This window comes from Amia ocellicauda, chromosome 17 (genome assembly GCF_036373705.1).
Source record: "Amia ocellicauda isolate fAmiCal2 chromosome 17, fAmiCal2.hap1, whole genome shotgun sequence".
Classification (NCBI taxonomy): domain Eukaryota; kingdom Metazoa; phylum Chordata; class Actinopteri; order Amiiformes; family Amiidae; genus Amia; species Amia ocellicauda.
In genome coordinates, this window is record NC_089866.1 from 25,697,287 (window position 1) to 25,716,958 (window position 19,672).

Here is a 19,672-nt window from a genome sequence, read left to right on the forward strand (position 1 = left end):
TAGATCAGTTGATCATTCTTTGAGTGTCCACATTGGATAGGTATCAATGTAAAAAGTAATTGGATGACTGCATTATTAAACAAAGAAAAATGTTAAAAATGTATGTAAGATGTAAGACCAAATCTTAGTGAGAGCGGAAGCAAAGGTGCATACTTATGTTTTCAGTGACATCTGTTGTGAACAGACACTCCTCCACAGTGAGTAACCCAGCGTGTTGTTTTGTGTCATGTCGCCGTGGTGCCAGGTCTCGGATGCGGCGCGAGGTGCTGGTGGAGGGCATGCAAGACAACGACACCGACGCAGACCCCGCCAGCTACTCCACACCCACCCCCTGCAGCCCTGCTTCAGACACTGAGGACAGGAAGCCCGTGTTCCCTGGCCCTGGAGAGCGCTGCAGCCTGCCAGCCACTCCCAGCCGCCGCCTGGTCACCATCAAACAGGAGAGGCCCGAGGACAGAGACCGAGAGGAGGACGAGGAGGACGAGGAGGAGGAGGAGGAGGAGGAGAGGCGGTACTCACAGCGCTGCCATGAGGGGAAAACCAAGTGTGTCTCCATGGGCGTCCAATTTCCCTGCCTGCTGAAGAAGGAACGTGAGGAGGGGGCTGCCTACCGAGAGCTGTTGCCTACCCAGCGCTGTCCCAAGAGCCTCCTGGAAGATGGAGCGCTGTGCAGTAGAGTATCAGCATCTTTCCCGGGATCCCTCTCTCCCGATGTCCACCAGCGGCCCGGCCAGTCCAGGCAGGAGAGCGAGGACCCTGACAAGACATCCTCTGACCCGGTCAGCTTCAAGGCTGCATCGGAGCCCTCACGGGGCAGTCTGGAGGTGTCCCTGAACTCCCCCTCGGCTGCCTCCTCCCCCGGCCTAATGATGTCTGTCTCCCCCGTCCCATCATCCTCCGCTCCTATCTCCCCGTCCATGCCCAGTGCCACCACCCCCATTCCCGCGAGCCAGAGCTCAGACTCGCTGCCGCCACTCCACAACACCAAGCTCAACAAGAGCACCCAGAGACGCAACGAGAAAATGGCCAACCTCAACAACATCATCCACAGGCTGGAGCGGGCCGCCAACCGAGAGGAGACCCTGGAGTGGGAGTTTTGAGGGTTCTGTCCCGGTCCATATTTTCCCTTTCTTTCTTTTCTGTTTTTTTAGATTTTATAAAGAACACAAACTGCATCCCTAACCGGAGGACTCTTAAAGAGTACGTGTTACCTTGCAGGGGGATGCTCTTGAAGATGCTTCCCTTGCATTTCAGCTAGTACCTCCTCAAAACGGCCTACTTCTTACCTGCCTGGACCTCACTTTGAAGGATGTGGAAAACTGCGGAGCGTCGTTTTAACACTTAAAAAGAATGCAGGAAAAAATGTAAAACAGAACTCCTCGAGATTACTTTTAGAAAAGAAAAAAAAAATATTTATAAATGTGTTTTAGGTATTTTAATAATGGATTCTACTTTGAAATATATTTAACAGCCCTAGCTGTTTTGTTTTAAAAAAGGAAAAAAACAAACAGAAAAAAGACAACCAGACTCTGCAGCTGTTGTGTCATTAAATGCACACTGAAGTCCTGTAGTTTGCCGATGTATGAGATTAAAAAAAAAAGACTTTTGTCTTAAGCCATCAAAAAAGCACTATGATTATTTAAAAAAGACTGACCAAATTTGCTAATTTTTGAATAGCAGTTTTTCAGATTTTTTTTTTGTCTTTAAGACGTCACAGTTAAAAGTTGAATAACAAATTAAAAAATAATTATAATATTAATATTAATAATAATAATAATAATAATAATAATAATGAAAAAAAAAGACTGTGGGATAGTCCTTAAAGACTCTAAATAGCTAACATCATGTATGTATTTAGTTTCTTGGTAATATGTTTTGCAACATTTGTAACACAGAGTGTCATGTGTGGTTGTATATGTTGTAGAAATTGTCTGCAATAGCCTTTTCTGAACACAATGTAGCATGGTACACAAAATGACCGTTATCCCCTAGAGTTAGTGACCTGTGATATACTAAAAAAGCAAAAAACAAACAAAAAAGACAAAAAAAAAAAAAAAAAAAAAGGAAATGCAGATTCTAAAGAGTAGAACCTTGTTAGTGAAATTGCATTTGTTTCTCCTTTGAAAAAAATATATTGAGGTTTACAATACTGGCCTGAGACAGGGAAAGGGGCAGATACACTTTACATGGTCAAAGTTTACACCACATCTCATTCCTACCGGTTACCGCGGTTCTGCTTGTCTATGATCTACCTGTGTTGTCCATGCAAAGCAAAGTAACTTTGGGTCACCTTCACCCCAGAAAAGGCCAAGACTTTACTGATTGTTTGCTGAACAGGTGAAGAATAAAATGTTCTGGGAATTTGTTTCTTCATCCCATTTGAAAATGTGTGTGAAGTGCATTGAGGCACCCTGACATCAATTTCTGAAGTTTGTTTTAAGAGAACAATTTTCAGACACTCTTCAAACCATCCCATCTTTACACCAACGTGTTTCTGTGTCCATGGCCTAAAGCAATAATACTACAGGTCCTGAATGGACAGAGACACTGTCCTTTGTAGGGTTCCACTGCAAAACTGGCCATAACCACCATTTTGTGTTATTTTAAATTCACTTGTAAAAAAACAACAAAACTATAAAATAAATAAATAAATAAATGCTGTGAAAACTGGACCCAAATAGGATTAGTGGACATTAGTGGCACTGCAAACTTCATGTCCAGTTGCCAAGCTTACATTAAAGTAACAAATAGTTTGCTAGCCATTGTGTAATAACCACAAGTTTTTGCTTTTGGTCATACTACTACTAGTTTAAAGTTCCTTGGTTCCAATTGTGTGGCTGACATACAACTTTACCTGTAGTCCTAACTTCACTATGGAGAGTGATCTACAATTTCTCTTGAGCAAATGAAGACAAAAAAACAAAAACAAAAAAAAAAAAAACCTTTCTTTATGATAAGCTGTAGGTTTGAAATACACGAGTTTCCCAATGCCAGTGTTTTTACTAGTCTTTTCTTGATTATGTATCATTGAAATTGGTAATAAACACGTGCAATCCACCAGTCAGTCATGTAGTTCTGCTCTGAAAACTTGCAATTTTTCCTTGTTTTCTCAGGATAGCCTTTGTCATAAAACATCTTAAACAAGGACCAGGGCAGTGATGTTATACTTCAGAGGCTGGGCAGAATTTGCTGGTTTCTTGAGTCCAGCTGGTTCACTTTAACCAGTGCAAGCCCGAATGCTTTGTCACCTGAAGTGCATTGCCACTGGGTCCCTTTCCAAGACACCAAATGAGGTTCATTTTCCATTGATGCAGTGGACACTAAATGGACCAAGCTCATTTGAGAGAGAACCAAAGTCCGTTCCTTGAATCTTTCTCCACCTATTTCCTTCTAGAGGAACTGTATTTATAAAACCATTGTTTGCATGGTTGTCATTTGGACCAGAATTATGCAGAGACTGATGTTCACTGATGTTTCTCCTTAAAGCCAGTGAGGACAGACCGACCAGATTTGTTTTTGTGAACTTCCCTCTTTTTGGTTCAATTCGGATTTGAGCTTGTCATTGAGCAAACACTCAAAATTGCCCTAGTGTGAACGTGGCTTAATAGCCCATCTCTTACCTGTAGCTTGCATCACAAAATGCTAGTACCTAATGTAAGAGATACTAGATAAAGTCCGTTTCCAACTAAAAAGGCCATTCACAAACCACCGGGGAACAAGCTGCACGTTACAGCCAGGCAGCCATGTCAGGACTGCAAAATGTCTTTTTCTATTAAGTGATATTTTATTAAAGGACGAGCCTCCATTATTTAACAAATATGAATCAGACTTTGCACAATTTAAGCTTTCTGTGAAAATCCCTGAAGCCTGATGCCACAGGTTCTTCAGAGGACTGATTTGTACATGGTCATCTTTGTTTGGGTTGTTGAAAAGCCATTGATGGAGTGAGACCCGATTTGAAAGCCCTCTCATGGGCCCATAGTCACTCGCAATCCCCATTTGCCCATGAACCCCACAGCATCCACCCCTCTCCCGTTTCTGTCCCCACGGATCACACATACTTAATCAAGGGAAGAGATGTGGATATCTGATTTTAGCCCAATAGGACGAAGCACTTGAACCCTATGTACTCGTCTGAATTTAGTCGTCGTTTGGACAGCCCCCACTCTCCATGTGGTTCCTCATGGTGTGATTTTGCTCCGATTTGAAAAAAAAAAAAAAGGAGGAACAATAAACACAAGTCACAAACTGAGGCCTAAAAGAAACAAACAAACAGCCTTGAACTGCACTATGACCCCTTTTGCCTTGTGCTTCCTGAACCCAATTTTGTGTTTGATGTTTTTATTTACTGTTGAAATAAAAAACAATACATTACAATAAATAAATAAATACGGGTTATTAATTACACTATTATATCATTTCGTACCCTGAAGATATCATTAAGCTGTGATGGACCAGCATTGATGAAGATGTCAGATGGTGCAGCTGTCCTACCTCTAGTGCTTGAAGACCCAACTGAATAATCAGGAAGGAACTACCATTATAGCTCAGTGCAGTGAAGAAATCAAGATACTCAAGAGCATGTGCCTTGTGAAAACCAGGACTGGTACTCCTGAAAGACGCGAGTTGTTCCCAAAATCAGCCATTTAATGGGATATGGCCCCTTCGATCTTGAGTTTAAGCCCCATTTTATAACACCCAAGCATGACTGGCTTGGTTTCATCCATCAGTTGGGGAGAAACACATTAGCTGACTTTCTAAAACATGGGGGTTCAAAGCATATTTTGTAGCTCTTTTGCAAGCTTATAGGTCAGAAAGAGAAATTGGAAGTTATTTGGGGTTTATTTCAGTTTAAAAACAGTAGGTCTCTTTCTTAACCTGTCCAAACAAGATATCCTATCACAATGTGTGGCTAGAATCTGTACACGCACAAAAAAGTGAAGTGTCTTGAAACCACATCTGTATCAAACCATGACTAAACACAGCATTGTATAAGAACCCGCTTGGGTTATGTTTTTTTGTTGATACTGTTGCATAAACTAAGCTGGCATTTAAAGACTCTGTGGTGCTTTGTTACGCTTTTTTTTGGTGCCCAAAATCTCAAAGTGAGAGTGATGTGATCCAATTGAGGGACAGCATCCTACAAACAGTGCAGTGTATTCTGCAAGTCCCAGGTTTGCATTTTTTCCAAGACGTGGACATCAGTAGATGTGATACAGGGAAGAAAAAGTAATCACTGTAGGAGCTCCACAGATTTGCCCAGAAAATCAGAGCAGGGATAGGAGTGAGGATATAGTCTAGACCTGTGCTCCGAGCAGAACATTTTAGTAGGTGGGAAGTAACATAACTTAAAAGATGGCAAAGAAGTGTACTAATGACATCTGGCCAGTCTGAAGCATCTCCCATTATCAATTCACAAGGAATGTGCTGACCTTCTCTTGGATTCCAACAGCTTTCAATTGGTAAATTAATGAATGGGGAGCTCCACAAATGAGCATGACTGAGGTATAATTGGAAGTCATCCACTGAAACTGGTGAGGTTAAATCAAACAATCCAATTTCCCATGATTCCCTTCAATGACGACAATGGTATTAATATAATCACAGCACATCTGTTGAGAAAGCACCACACAAAGAAATGGAAAAATCAGACCATACCAATGTTAGCAAATGCAACATACAGATGCTAAACTTTATTTATTTTTTTAAATCTCTACAACATTGTAATGCTCTCCAAAGTAAATTCAACAAAACTATTTATACTGAGCAAGGAGCACTTTTTTTTGTTGTTGTTACAGGAAAACAGCTATGTACAGCTACATGTTCCTCTTATAGAAAGAGAGAGAGAGAGACATGAGAACTTAAAAAGTGCTTTAAAAAATAAAACAAGGGGGGGAAAAAAGCACATTTATGATCCCAGTCCCAGAAACCCGTATCATTACTGCTTGGCACCAGTCTCTCCTCAGAGCTTTGAGCCCATGGTCTTTTTTTTTTTTTTTTAACAAAAAACTTATTATAACTTCACTGGGACTCCCTCAAGGAAAACCAACAAAAACTCTGAATGAAGCATCAAATCAAGAGTGAAACGAGATAACAGAAGGGAGAGGTGGGTTGGAGGTGGGGACAAAAAGACAAGTACCCCACACATGTCCACATCAAATGGATCCTCAGTGGAAACGGCAACCAACACTTCCTCAGACCAGCCACTCACAAAGTGCCCTAGTCCTCACAGGTAATACTGATCCCAATTGTCAATGTCTGGGCCATCGTACAGGCAATAACTATCCTTTGTATTGAAATATCATTCAGATTCCCAATAGGACTGCAAATACCAATCCAGTCTCTGCCACAAAGAGGGCTTCTCCTTGGTCAGACTGGCTTCATTCCACAATTCTGCTCCTCAGGATTAATGACCAGCTCAGCAGCCGCCTCCCTTCCCCCTACTGGTACTCAGAGCATCCTACATCCTAATCCAGGTGTAGTTGTACTGGATCCTGCCACCTGCCTATGGAATCTATGGAATCCCAATTGGTTTTCCCAACTGTGAAACTGGAGCAGAGATAGTCCTTCTGACAAACAGGTCCTTGTCCTTACACATTTTGTGGAATAATTCTCTTCATAAATAAATAAATAAAAATAAAAAATCCAATGATGAATAGATCTTTCGTTCTGAAGTCAATTCAAACTCTGTTTTTCACCGCAACTGACTGATGGTAATCACCTGTGCGGTGAAGAGTTGATCAGCCCAGAATATATATGATTTAAAATAAACTGGAATTTTAGTGTTGCGTTTCGTTTTTTTCACGTGTAACAGATTTCAAGTGCTTTGCACCTGCATTAGACGTGTTCCGCTAGACTAGCACTTCCCCAACGCTGAATCTGTAAGAGGCAGACCCAAAACGGTAATGTGCAGCCCTTGTAGTGCAGAGGCTACAGAGAGGGACCACCTTAGAAGTGTCAAAGCTGGGAGACCAGTCAAGTAGTTTCCGATTACCCAAAGTCCAAGTCCCTGTGAACCCTTCCAAGTGTTATGACTTTATCCTCATTAGGCATTGATGTGAAGAAGGCCAATTGTTCTCCCATAACTCTCAGGAAGGATAAACTGCCGAGCACCACAAAACTGTAGTAGAGAAGCAGCAAAACCGCAGGACAACTTCATATATCCTTCTCCTTCACAGATGTTATTTATGGCAGTCAGGGCCCATCGTACAGGGGATGAAAAGTGATTTGATGCACACAACTTCCACACAGGCGTTTTTCACGGCCAACGTGGCCAATCTCTGATCCTATGTTGTTCATACCAAGGTTGAAACTGGAGGTTTAACTAAGGGGGGGGGGCAGGATTTATAATGTCCTGTCAGAACAATCCCCTTGCTCTCACACAATCTTTGCAGAGCAATACAGCACCACTGATGCTGGGATATTCAGATCAGTCTGAGCTGTTAGAATAATGCTCTTGTCTAATGGAGGTAAAGGTATGGTCACCATCAAAGCACCTGGTCTGAAACACTACTCCCCCTTGCCTTGAGAACTTTCATGGCACACAATTCCAAGAGAAATGGAAATCGTGATCCAAGTCCACTGCCTCACTCTCCTCACACTTCCGACAGGTCTCTCTGTGTGGCGACTCGGCTGCTCCCAGCCACTCAGCCAAGCTCCGATGGCCTTTCAGAGGAAGCACGCCCAGGCATTTTGTGGCCGAAGCACAGAACCACTTCAGTATAAGCCTTCACCCTCTGCTTGCCAATATGCTTCCAGCATTCAACACTGATTGCATATCACAATATTTCAAATACACAAAGGTGATTATAAAAAGGATTCTAGGGAGTTGTTTATTGGTGCATCACTCAGAAACCCAGCATGTTAGTTGCCTTATCATTTCTCATTGAGGAACGTTATCCTCGGCATCCCAAAGCCTCATGTTACTTATAACCAAGCCAACAGAGCTATGGAAGTAAAGAATATTTCTGGAATATAACCACCGATATAATTTCTTGCAATTCCAGTCACCTCCAGACTTCTCTTAACTAAAACAGAGAGCATTGTGACTTCTCTTTCTGGGCCACCTCGAAGCTTTAAATTAATGGCCAGGATGGTTCCAGAGTACAATATCTGACTTTGTTCATATGGGGCTCAATGGGAGCATGCTACATTTTTACAAGAGAAGAGAGAAATTGTTTGGTTCTGTCCCAAAATATGAGACTTTCGCCTGCCTCTATTTATGACTGATGATATCTGTCAATGATATTGCAAGCAATCTGTTTATTAAAAAGAACAAAAAACGTAGCATCAACTTTATAAATCACCCTTGCCTTTCTGTGGATAAGGTCTGTGATTATCCTGGTGCAATTTAATTGTCTGACAGAAATAAATAACAAAATCATAGTAATAATAATTACAAAAGCTTTAGGAAAACTACAAAAACAAAAACAATATTGCTTAGGGACACCCCTTCTCTTCTTCGGAGGTATACAATCGTGACTTGTCGAGATAACTGAGCATCCCAGGCACTCTCAAAACAACAAGAAGTTACTTTCGTCTTCAAGAAGGGAAAAAAAAAAATAGTTTGAGCCACTATTCAAAGACATATGTATTATTACAATTATATATATTATTTACCTATGTTAAATTATTTATATATATATATTTTTTCTTCTTCTTCTTCTTCTTCTTAAAAAAACACATCAGATATTCTATCATGCTAGAAAGGCCCTTAAACAGGAGAGGGTGTCAGGACAATTAACTGAAATAAGGTGCTTGTTTTTGAGTGAATTCACCGGGGTGGGGGGTGTGTGGCAAAATTCAAAATTAATCAACACTGTTACTGTGCCAACCATCCAAGAGTCTCTTCCATTCTGTAACTTCCTTTACCCAGTGCCTGCTGGGTGAAACGGGCAGAGGGATGAACTATGATATGAAAAGTATGAAAAACTACAGGAGATGTCAGCATGCAGCTAGGTTTGTATATCCAGCCTAAGATGAACGCAACTCTCCTTTGACAAATAATCGCATGAGCCGTAATCAAACCTGAATCTTGTGCACATGGATCAGATATCAGTTACAAAGGATTGTACCAGGAATGACCTCATTGTAGGAACTCCTGCTACTGACACTATTTTGAGGTGTTTGTAGACTTCTTAGCAAAACTATGATATGATTTTTATATTATCAATGACCCAGCAACATGGTGGTTTATTTCATTTTCTTTTTGGTTTATTTTGTCCCCCTACAAGAAGACTCTTGTAGGAGGTTAAATCGTATTATCAATTCCCTCACATGAATTTGGACCCTTTCCTGCAGCAATAGCAATAGATCTGCACACACAGGCCTGCAGAAGGGGGAGAGAGGGAGAAAAAAAAAAAAAAAAAAACCTGCAATGTACTCACAGGTCTTCCATAACCACATGCTGATGTGCAGAAGTTAAAACCACACGTAATCACCAGTAATCGCTCAGGTACTGGAGTGCCCACAGTAAAGGGTAGCTGAGATGCATGTTGTTCCAGACAGAAGAGCCCGAGGGGCGGGGCTTATTCCAATTCACGCGGTTTCGTTCCCTGAGCAAATTCTAACGAGAGCAGATCTGAAGGGAGCCAAGCCTATTCGCATTTTGAACACCAACCAGCTGCAGCATTAACTTTCTATTCCCCAAAAAAATCCACACGATTGCATGAGGGGCACTGGCAAACTTGATTCTCTCTCTCATAGTATATATTTTGGGGTTTTGTTGTTTTCATTTTTAAGCACAACAAATCCTTTCAAACTCTTTCACCTTCAACTTCCCACCTGCTTTGCCCTCAGACGCCAGCTGAACAGTCTTGGGTAGAACAGTCTGTAAATGAAGAAACTCTATGGAAAGCTTGCACTTTGCTGGAGGAGGAACAAATTCTCAACAGAGCCCAAATAAATAAAGCACCACACACTCCAGGACTTACAAAGCAGGAGAACACCAACCATAACAAAAAATAATGGGAGATAAAGGTGCTTCAATCTGGTTTGAAAGAATCAAGGAAAACAAACAAACAAAAAACAGAACAAGACCATCAAGCCTCAATCCCTGTGAAGAGGCCATCCTCTCCAGCAAATCCATTCAGGTGGCTTTACAGTTTCTTGCCCAGCAAAGAACCCCCCTCCTGCGATCCTCCTGGCAGTGTCAGTGTACACGTTCCTCGTCCGTCCTTGTGCACGCATCCAAAGTGCTTGGCCTCTCTCCGTACATGGCCTATTCTTCAGTGTGTATGCAAGTATATATATGAAATTTCATATCTGGGAGGAATGAAAAAAAAAATATATATATATACACACACACACTGCGCATGTGCATACTAACACCCACCCTCACGATTCTTGTATTCGCCTCTTCTGTCCTATAGCAACGTGCATGTTTGAGGGGAGAGCATTAAAATGCCCCCTCCCTCCTTCTTCCTCCTACTTCCCACTCCTGCCCCATACCAATCCCTCTGTCCTCCACATCCTCTGGGTGCGGTCTCTAATTCGAGCTAGCCGTGATGGGCTTCTCCAGTTCCAGTTCCAGAGGTGTGCGGTTGAGCTGCAGGCTACCGTAGCAGGTCTTGCAGACGCGGCTGGGCTCGAACAACTGCTGGCTAGGGACCGGGATCTTCTGGTCGCAGCAGCTGGCGCAAAACACATTGCCGCAATTCCTGAGGGGTGGGGGGGAGAGAAACCAAAAGAGTCAACCAGAGACCTTGGAAGAAGGTCCACCCACTTTCTGATCTCAAAAGTTGGGATCAGAAAGCACATCTGGGATATGAAATGGCCTGAGGTATATGTTTAATGAAGTATAATGTTAACTCTTGTGACTCCTGGCCAGGTTATTTATGAATTTATATCACATGTCTGTTCTGTCAGTCTGTGAAGTAATTCAAACATCTCCCTGTACCCTCTAGGCCAGACTGACTACAATGACTCCCGAAATGTAGTCCTATGCTCAATATAAGCTGAAGATGGACTGCTAATGGTTCTCTCTGACTTGAAATGCATTGACTTGTGATGCTTAATAAATTAACTTCCACATACATTCAATACAGCCTATCTACAGAGAGGAAGCAGTCCTTAATGTGGTTTGAAAAGCAGTCCAGATTATTGTGCAACCTAATTGGAAGCAAGTACATCATGTCGGGGGGGGCGGGGAAGGTGGTGAAAATGAAAGGCAAAAGTAGAGTAAACTTTATAAGTCCCATACATCGTAAATCGAATGTGGAATAATACAAAATATATTGTAAGAAACAATAGTTGTGGGAACCCAGGAATGTTTTACAGCCTCAGAGAATGCATTAGCCACCTCTTCAATCCCACTATGTCAGAAGGTCAGAGGAGAAAGCCTTTCATAATTGTTACATTAAAGTAGGATGACATATCTAAGTTGGAGAGTGAGAGATCACTCTGCTGAAACCAGCAACTCGTCTGATTCTGGCATACAATACAATACAGTTCGGTATCATCAGGCATGCATTAGTGAAAAACATTCAATACAAGATGGAAAATCATGCACATGCAGAGAAGAAGGCAAACCAAGAAAGGTTTCATTCATTGACAAATTGCTCCTGACTGAGATCAGCCACTGACAAGACCATTTCTTGGCTTATAAGAATGTATTTCTCAAAAACTGGCTTTGCAAAAGAGCCATATGACGAGAGATGTCATGGCTATCAGCTTCCTATGACACACTGAATTCTGTTGTATGTATATTTCCATATGCATCTTGCCTTCACATGCTTGACTCTGAATGCCCGATAAAGTTGGACATTTTCAAGATGTTTTAGGCAGGGAACAATAGTTAATGGTATTCATTTAAGATAGTATTATACACAATAGACCAAAATAAAATATCATAATCACAATCACTTACTTATTATTAAGGGACCTTCCTACTTGCACATAAACTTTTGAATGTTTGCTAAACATTGTATTGTATCCTTACTGTTCACTATTTTCATGTTGTAAAAGAATGTTTAGGATGGCCAATTTTAATAGAAGCTTGGAAACTACACCTATCCTTTTCAAAGTAAAATTACTTTTCTCCTTCCAAAATTTTACGTTTTTGACATGTGCAGTACCAGGCGTACAGCTCCACACTTCTGCATTACGGTTGTTCTTAGTAGTTTTTTCCACTCCAGCCTACAAAAATCACTCATTCTCCTACACTGGGAGGCTGCAATCATCATCTGCACTTTGCTACAAGTCAAAAATTCTTGAAAGACTCGGAACAAGTGAATGAAGGTGGGAGCTAACTGCAAACTGTTTATAACACCAATAACACACAAACAAACACTGTGCAGTCAAGGCAGGTCACGTGAGTCAAACAAGCCTTTTCTTAAAAGGGCAGGAACTGGGAACAAAGCCCATTTGTCAGTGCAGGGCTTTTCTTGTGACATGCCCATATAGACTACCTTTAAAACCTTTATATTTATATTTAAAAAAAAGGAAAAAGGTATCTTCCACAGGGTTTAAGGTGGGGGAGGGGACTTGCTGTGAGTGGTGTACAAATGGACACGTTAATGAAACGCACATAGGAGATAGGTTACAAAAAAAAAGGGTTAGAATAGAAAATAAGTAAATAAAGAGAAAATCAAGGTGTGAATGGAAGAAAAGAAAAACACATGAGAAGAGACAGAGAGGACTGTTGAACAGTTTCTCACCAGGCTTCTTCAACAGGCTCCCTGTCCCTGTATAGGAGAGGGGAGACAGTGGAGAGGAACAGCAATCAGAGCACAGCCGGGGCGGGGCAAAACCCTGGCCACACCGCCCAGCTCTCTGCAAGATGGGCGCCCCGAACCACAGTGCTCTCTTTGAGGGGTTTGTTTGTTTTTTCAGGGAAAGTTCAGTCTTGTTTAAACTAGCTGTCAATCACTTCCATTGTACTCTATTTGGCTAAACCTGTAATTGTATTATTAAGCTGTAGCAAGGACTTTCAATGGTAGTATCGGGATGCCCCCTGCCAAAGGTCCTTCCAAGGAAGGCCATAAAGGGAAAAGTAAGACCCCTGAAGTCATATTTTGAATAACTTGGGAGTGTGTTAAGGATAACATGGTGGAAACAACAACTGGTATACTGCGCATTGCAACTCTGCCACTGATCACACAAAGAAAGGGCATATTTATTTTTTGAGCTGAAGTTAATCTTGTTCTCAATCCCCTGACTAAGGTGGGAAGACCGAAATGTTCAGGATTTTTGGTACTTCGTTGGATTTGGGAAAGCTTATTGTGCATGAGTCTTTCCTGTGACTAAACTTAAATTGAGAAAAATTAAAATGGGAATAATCCCCCTTTCCCATAAAATTGACTGTATATCTAATTTCTACAAGAACGTAAGGCAGCTAAATATGGAATGCTGCCAAACAAATCTTGAACTCTGGTTCAAAACAGAGTTGCTGTACAATGAATGCATTTAAAGTTGTTGTCAAAAGCAATTAGCTTGAATATGCAAAATATTAATTGGAAAAAAGAGGAGTAGCAGTTAGGGCTCTGGACTCCTGAGCATAGGGTCATGGGTTCAGTCCTAGGTGGGGGACACTGCTGCTGTACCCTTGAGCAAAGTACCTTACCTATATTGCTCCAGTAAACACCTAGCTGTATAAATGGGTAACTATGTAAAAAAGTATAATAAGTGATACTGTAACAATTATAAATCACCGCAGATAAGAATGTCTGCTAAGCAATAATAAAATATGAAACCCTAAAATAGAGCCACTTTATTCAGTCATTCTCTATTAATTTCACCAATATGTCAACCCTAAGAAACATCAAGACCCAATGTTTAAAATGGAAGGGCAGCACTATTTAACCCAGCCTAGTCCTAGTGTAACCAGGGGACCATGTGGGGAGAGAGGTAAAGGAAATGGAAAACCAGAACAGAGGGGATAAAATAAATAAAAAATGTGACAGGGAAACAAAACAAAACAAAAAAAAAGAAGTCCATGTTTTTCATATATATATCAAAAATTACGATATTCCAAAATCAGTTTGATCCAGACAAAGATTGTAGTGTGAAAGAATGTAAATACTATGAAAAACTGTAGTTTAAGAATGAAAGATGCACATATGTATGGAGACAGAGAGATAGAGAGAGGAGGAGGAGGAAGCAGGGAGGGAGAGAAAGAGAGCATTTCTTAAATTATAGGGATGCTACCCCAGTGCTGGTGTCTCACCTGCAGTGATGTTTCCTGGTGGCCAGCCAGAACCTGCTCTCACAGCCGTAGCACTGGGCCGCCAGGTGGTCAGGGTACCACCTCGTCACCTGCAAACAAAAACAAGCTGTAACTGGCCTCTTCTCAACCACCCATCACGGTACGCGTGGCCACTTTTTTTTTTTTTTTTTTTTTTAAATCCCCTTGTGGGGGGAAGTGTGACAAAACAATGAGTTAGCCACTTTACATGTCTTATTATAATGATAGTATTCCAGTAGTAGTTATTGTTAGTATTATTAGTCATAAGTAATTCAGCAGATGGTTTTATCCAAGGCGACTTACATAGCTGGACAAAAACTAGGTAACAATGCACTACATGTACACAATATGACAAGGATAACAATATGACTATATAAAATAATGCACACATTACAGTGGATAAAAAGTAGGTATAGGCCATAAAAAGGTTAAAATATACACAGAACTGGCAAAATCTGAAATTCATTCCATGTTTGCATTTCAAGAGCTGTATTCATTCAAAAGTGTAAATAATAATGAATCGAAATATTAACAAGTCTGAAATAAACTAGTCACATGGCCAATATGCAAAGACACACCATGCTGCATTCTTACAAAACCCCGTTTCTATTTCTCTGAGCTTCCATTAGCAACTGTAATTAACACAATGCTAATGCCTGATTGTTCATCTCTGTTTGGATGCAATGGATCCATTTCAAAACAACTTCAGTCTTTATTCATGGTGAGAATATACTCTATTCTGCAATTATGTTTTTGGGTTTGGTTTGGTGTGGGGTATATGTGCGCAAAAGGCTCCTCACCTCTGTGTCCTGCTTGTCCACTTGTTCCCAGCTGGCTTCTGAGAAAAGCTCTGTACTGCAGCGGGACAGGCAGTTTGGGTCCAGGTTGCACTCCGAGTCTGGGATGGAGGTCTGGAACAGAAGACAGAGAGCAGCCATTCACTGCGAGAGACGCGTTTATTAAAGACGAATTGAACAGTTCAGCTTATTGACGGCAATGGGGAAGAAAAGGTGCATTACTGGTCTCTGTTTCATTTCAGAGTGCAGGTACAAAACGGGGCCATCATTTGGAGTGGCACAGGCATTTCATATGTGGGTCTGCCAAGGAAGTGTCAGTTTCTATAGGGAAGATGCACTTTTCCTATTAAACGACATGAGCATTGATATAATTTCTGAAATTCACTATCTTTGTGCTATCTGGGGGAAGACTTGGATCAGACCTGTGGTGCAGGACAGGGGTCTCAGCCCTTTTCCCACAGAAGTCCAAACATATCAATTTCTAAAAAGACTGGGAATCCAACAGTTATTGATAAATAGGAAATGACCACTGTTGGTCTGGTTGTTAAAGGACATTCAGGTGTATGTTTCAAATGATCGACAAATTACTGAATGTATCAAAGAGCTTGATTCATTGATCACACATCTGTCTTAAAAGTCTTAAAAAATCACCAATTTAAACTTGACCCATAGACACTGGGGCCCTGCAGGACCAGGGTTGGAGACTGCCCTTTTAGGATATCTGATCTTTACCCAAAGTCAGCACCCGCAACCCCACTCCCTGCATGTCCATAAATTAATCCCCACTGTTAAGATGGTATGGGGGTGTGAACGGTGAGAATCAATAAGGTGACCACCCACCACCCTCTCTGAAGGCTCCAAGATTAAGTACAACACAGAAATGGATGCAGTGATCTTTATTACATTGATCCCAAGATATTTCCAGAAACAACTATGAAGACAATTTGCTAGGACACATGGAACTAATTATTGACATTGCTTAGGTGATCCTCTAGCTGTATATAGTTCCATCCTCTTAATGACGGGCCTTACCACTTCGTCCCCCATGTCCCCGTTGAATCTCAGAGAATTGCTGAGGTGCTGGCTCTCAAGGCGGCTCCAGAGCTCCTGGACCTGCTTCTTCAGCGTCTCCACCTCCATCTGGTGGCCGGCCTCGATCTGCCGCAGTCGCTGCTGGATGATGTCATTGTAGAGAGTTAGCCCGTCGTCATCCAGGTGACTGCGGGCCGGCTGCTCAGGGCTGGGCGGAGGGCGGCCCAGGAGGGCATGCAGACACCGGTGCTGGGAGCCCGTGCTGCCGCTGCCCCGGGGGTGAAGGGTCAGGGAGCCCATGCTGGCAGCCGAGACCTGCCGGCTTAGGGGGGCTCTCTCACCATTCAGTCTATGCTGCTGGGGCCCCCAGGGCTCCCCAGGGCTCCCAGCCTCCCCATTACAGACGAGCCCCTCTCGGCTGGGTTCAGCGGCAACAGGGTGCAAGGCACTGAGAGAAGGCTGTTTTACCCCGTTTGGAGTTCTCAGGATGTCCTGCTCAGTCTCAGCCTCCTCTTCTGCCACCTCTCCTCTGGGGCAGGCCTCTGGGGGCTCTGCTTCGTGTGGCAGCCTGGGAGGAAGGCTGGAAGGCAAAAGTCCTGCGGCATCCAGCCTCACCCCCTCCTCAGTCAGAGTCTCTGTGGAGCTCTCCATTAGTGAAGCCCTGTCTTCCAGCCGCTCTGAGGCCAGGGATGGGGGTGGGCTGGGCTGAGGAGTGTCACCTTGACCACTCAGCGCCTCTTCACTGTAACCATTGGTCATAGTCCTAAACTGAGAGCTGCTCCACCCAGGGGGGAGCTGCACATCATTGGCAGGAAGCCCGTTTGGCTCCTGAGAGGGAGGGTTCTCCAGATCGAACTCTGGAGATCTGTGACCCTCTTCAGTCTCCTTGTTCTCAGCAGCTGGGCCGACGGGAAGCAGGGCAGGGTCCCCTGGCGGGGCTGTGGAGATCAGCGGGGCAGTGTGGCTCAGCTCTCTCTGCGGATCCTCTGTTGCAATCTCTTCTTTCGTTGCCTCCTGGAGGATGTTCTCCATTTGGCCCTCAGCCACCCCCACCGCCACCAAGAGCTCCACTTCCTCTTGGCTCTCTGCATCTAGCCTTGACGTCCTGTCTTCTTCGCCCTCTTGCAGCTGCACCCTTAAATCATTTGCTCCCACCGTTTCCTCCCATTCCCCGTCAGGCCTGCCTCCCCTGTGACCCACCCCTTGCAGGGTATTGCCTCTCCCCTCCTGGTCCTGGTTCCCACCACCTTCAGGCCCCACCCCAATGTTGAGCTCCAGGGATCGCCGGTGGTCCTGCCACTTGTCATTCAGACTGGGGTCGCTGGAGCGCCGGTTAGGAGCCAGTGGGCCCCCAGCTTCACAGGCAGTTGGAAGATTATCGAAGGACCTGGTCTTCGGAAGCCTTCCAGAGAAGAATAACAGAAAAATACGAGCCTAGTTACTAAAATCCAACACACACTTGCAAGCATCGCAAAGCCCGACATGATCTTGCGATCTCGATTCATATAACTCCATTCAACAGTCACCAGAGCTTAAACTACACACTGACTGGACACAAAGGAGAATCTGAAGCACTCACACTAGATATTATTCCGAGTATATTCAAAACAATTAGAGTTGTTGATTTGTTTTTGTTTTTCCCCCCAATAGGGTGGATAACATACTTTAAACCATAGGTTCCCAAAGTGTGGCCCGGGGGCCAAATGCAGCCCTCGAGGATGATTGGTGCAGCCCCCCAGAGCCAACCTTTTCTAAACCTTTACTATATTTTTACACTTCCATAACAATTTGTTATAAATTTCAAATGTATTTGGAGGAAAATAATAAAACAATTCAAGTTCATAAATGTTCCCTAACAGAAATGTATAATACAAATTTGGGACACATTTTGTTTTCATCAGTGGTTCATTTTCTACTGCATTCCCCCCATCCCAAGCAACCTGAGGAAATTCAGTTAATTCAGTTTATTCCAGTTGGTAACATTTATCGAAGATCCAGTTTCAGGACTGTTAAAATATTGCCAATTTTCTTTATCAGCTAACCTGTATGCATGGGATTTAACTGTTGTTCATTTATTATCCTTCGACCAAAAGCCAAATGATTTGCCTTTGAACACAAAGTTTCACTGGTTTCACTGGAAGGTTAGAACACTTTTCTGGTATACCCTGTAAAGAAAAATGTAAGTATATTACAAGAATATGGATTATAGTCATGACTCTAGTTTATTGAACTCCCTTGCCATTATGATTCCTTGTTAAAGCAGGTTATCCACATGTAAACACTCATGTAAGTGCTCAGTCGTCTCTCTTTGAATTGTTAACTAAATTAAAAAATGTTTGGATGTAAATTAATAGTGGTACAAACTGATTTATATATGATTATTTTTTTCACAAGGATTCACTTTTTAAAAATCATGCAAATCAACTACTGTGACTTAAGGCACTGCCTTAAATATACTGCAAAAAGACATGATCAAAATCACATGTTCACTAAAGAACAAAGTTGTAATTAATTACTTGGGTTAGGTTGGACGGCTTGTTTACTGCACATGAACTTGTGAACTAGTAGGATTTAGTTTGAACTATAAATCAAGCCAAAAAATACCACCACAAATGTATTATATTTAGAAGACATTTACAGATTGGTTAATGTCAATGTACTTTGTAAGATTAAGAAACTTTTTCTACATTGTCAAATCATTTTCTCAGGTTAAACACTGTAGGCATTACCTACACATCACAAGTGTTGGTCAAATGCAATGATAACTTTACTTTGCAGCCATTGTTGCTTGAAGTCCCAATATCATTGCATTTGACCAACACTTGTGATAATGGAAATTGATCGTTGTCGTTGTGTTTTAGTAAGTAATTCTGGTCAATAAAGACAAGAAGTTTAAAATCAAAATCTTTATAACCTATGTCAAAATGCAGATGCTATGGTGTAAATACTTCGACTGACAAGAAATCCCGGCGATTGTTGTTGACGTCACAGGTTGACAGTTGTGCTTCATATTTTTCTGAATCGAGTAATGAAGAAACACAGGAGCTCCAGAAAGCAAAATAAGTAATTGTGTCTCTGAGGGGGGGGGAAACACACATACACAGCTCTAAATCCCACATACATTAGGGGCAATAGCTTGTAAGATATCAATCACTATGTTTACATGCACATAGAATTCCTGTCAATACTGCCTGCATGTAAACATATGTAATTCTCATCAACCTGTGACATGTGAGTGACAATCATGATCAAAGAAATAATCTTGCTACTAATGTTTGCAGGGACTATTAATATTATATTGTGCAAAATCGAAACATTGCAAATTAATTTATTTTTAACAATTAATGCATTAGCATACATTATATTATCATTTTGTAAAAAAAGTTGTTGGGAACTTGATAGTGGGACATCAATGAGTATTTGGAAAATGCTGTTTCATACATTTAAACCTATGATCTTACTTGGGTAACATCATAGGTAATGCCTACAGTGTTTAACCTGAGAAAATGATTTGACAATGTAGAAAAAGTTTCTTAATCTTACAAAGTACATTGACATTAACCAATCTGTAAATGTCTTCTTAAAAAAAAAAAAAAAAAAAATGTTTGGTGGTATTTTTTGGCTTGATTTAATAGTTCAAACTAAATCCTACTACTTTTAA

General features: G+C 41.9%; 2 protein-coding genes across 4 annotated transcripts in view; one reads left to right on the top strand and one right to left on the bottom strand.

Moving 5' to 3' along the window:
• cux2b (cut-like homeobox 2b) overlaps positions 1–2,365 on the top strand; it is a 136,123-nt gene extending 133,758 nt beyond the window's left edge. The window contains exon 22 of the mRNA XM_066689803.1: positions 245–2,365. Coding sequence (XP_066545900.1) covers positions 245–1,100 — 856 coding nt within the window. The 3' untranslated portion in view covers positions 1,101–2,365. The remainder of the gene's footprint in view (positions 1–244) is intronic.
• Positions 2,366–5,658: 3,293 nt separating this feature from the next.
• Positions 5,659–19,672, bottom strand: part of mtmr3 (myotubularin related protein 3) — a 45,070-nt gene continuing 31,056 nt past the window's right edge. Inside the window, exons 17-21 of one of the 3 annotated variants that reach the window (XM_066689804.1) lie at positions 16,012–17,413; positions 14,983–15,093; positions 14,165–14,253; positions 12,657–12,683; positions 5,659–10,658 (exon numbers count right to left, since the gene is read on the bottom strand). In XM_066689804.1, coding sequence (XP_066545901.1) covers positions 10,487–10,658; positions 12,657–12,683; positions 14,165–14,253; positions 14,983–15,093; positions 16,012–17,413 — 1,801 coding nt within the window. In that variant the 3' untranslated portion in view covers positions 5,659–10,486. Of the gene's footprint in view, positions 10,659–12,656; positions 12,684–14,164; positions 14,254–14,982; positions 15,124–16,011; positions 17,414–19,672 lie in introns of those variants that run through there. The other 2 variants (XM_066689805.1, XM_066689806.1) reach the window with 2 other exon arrangements.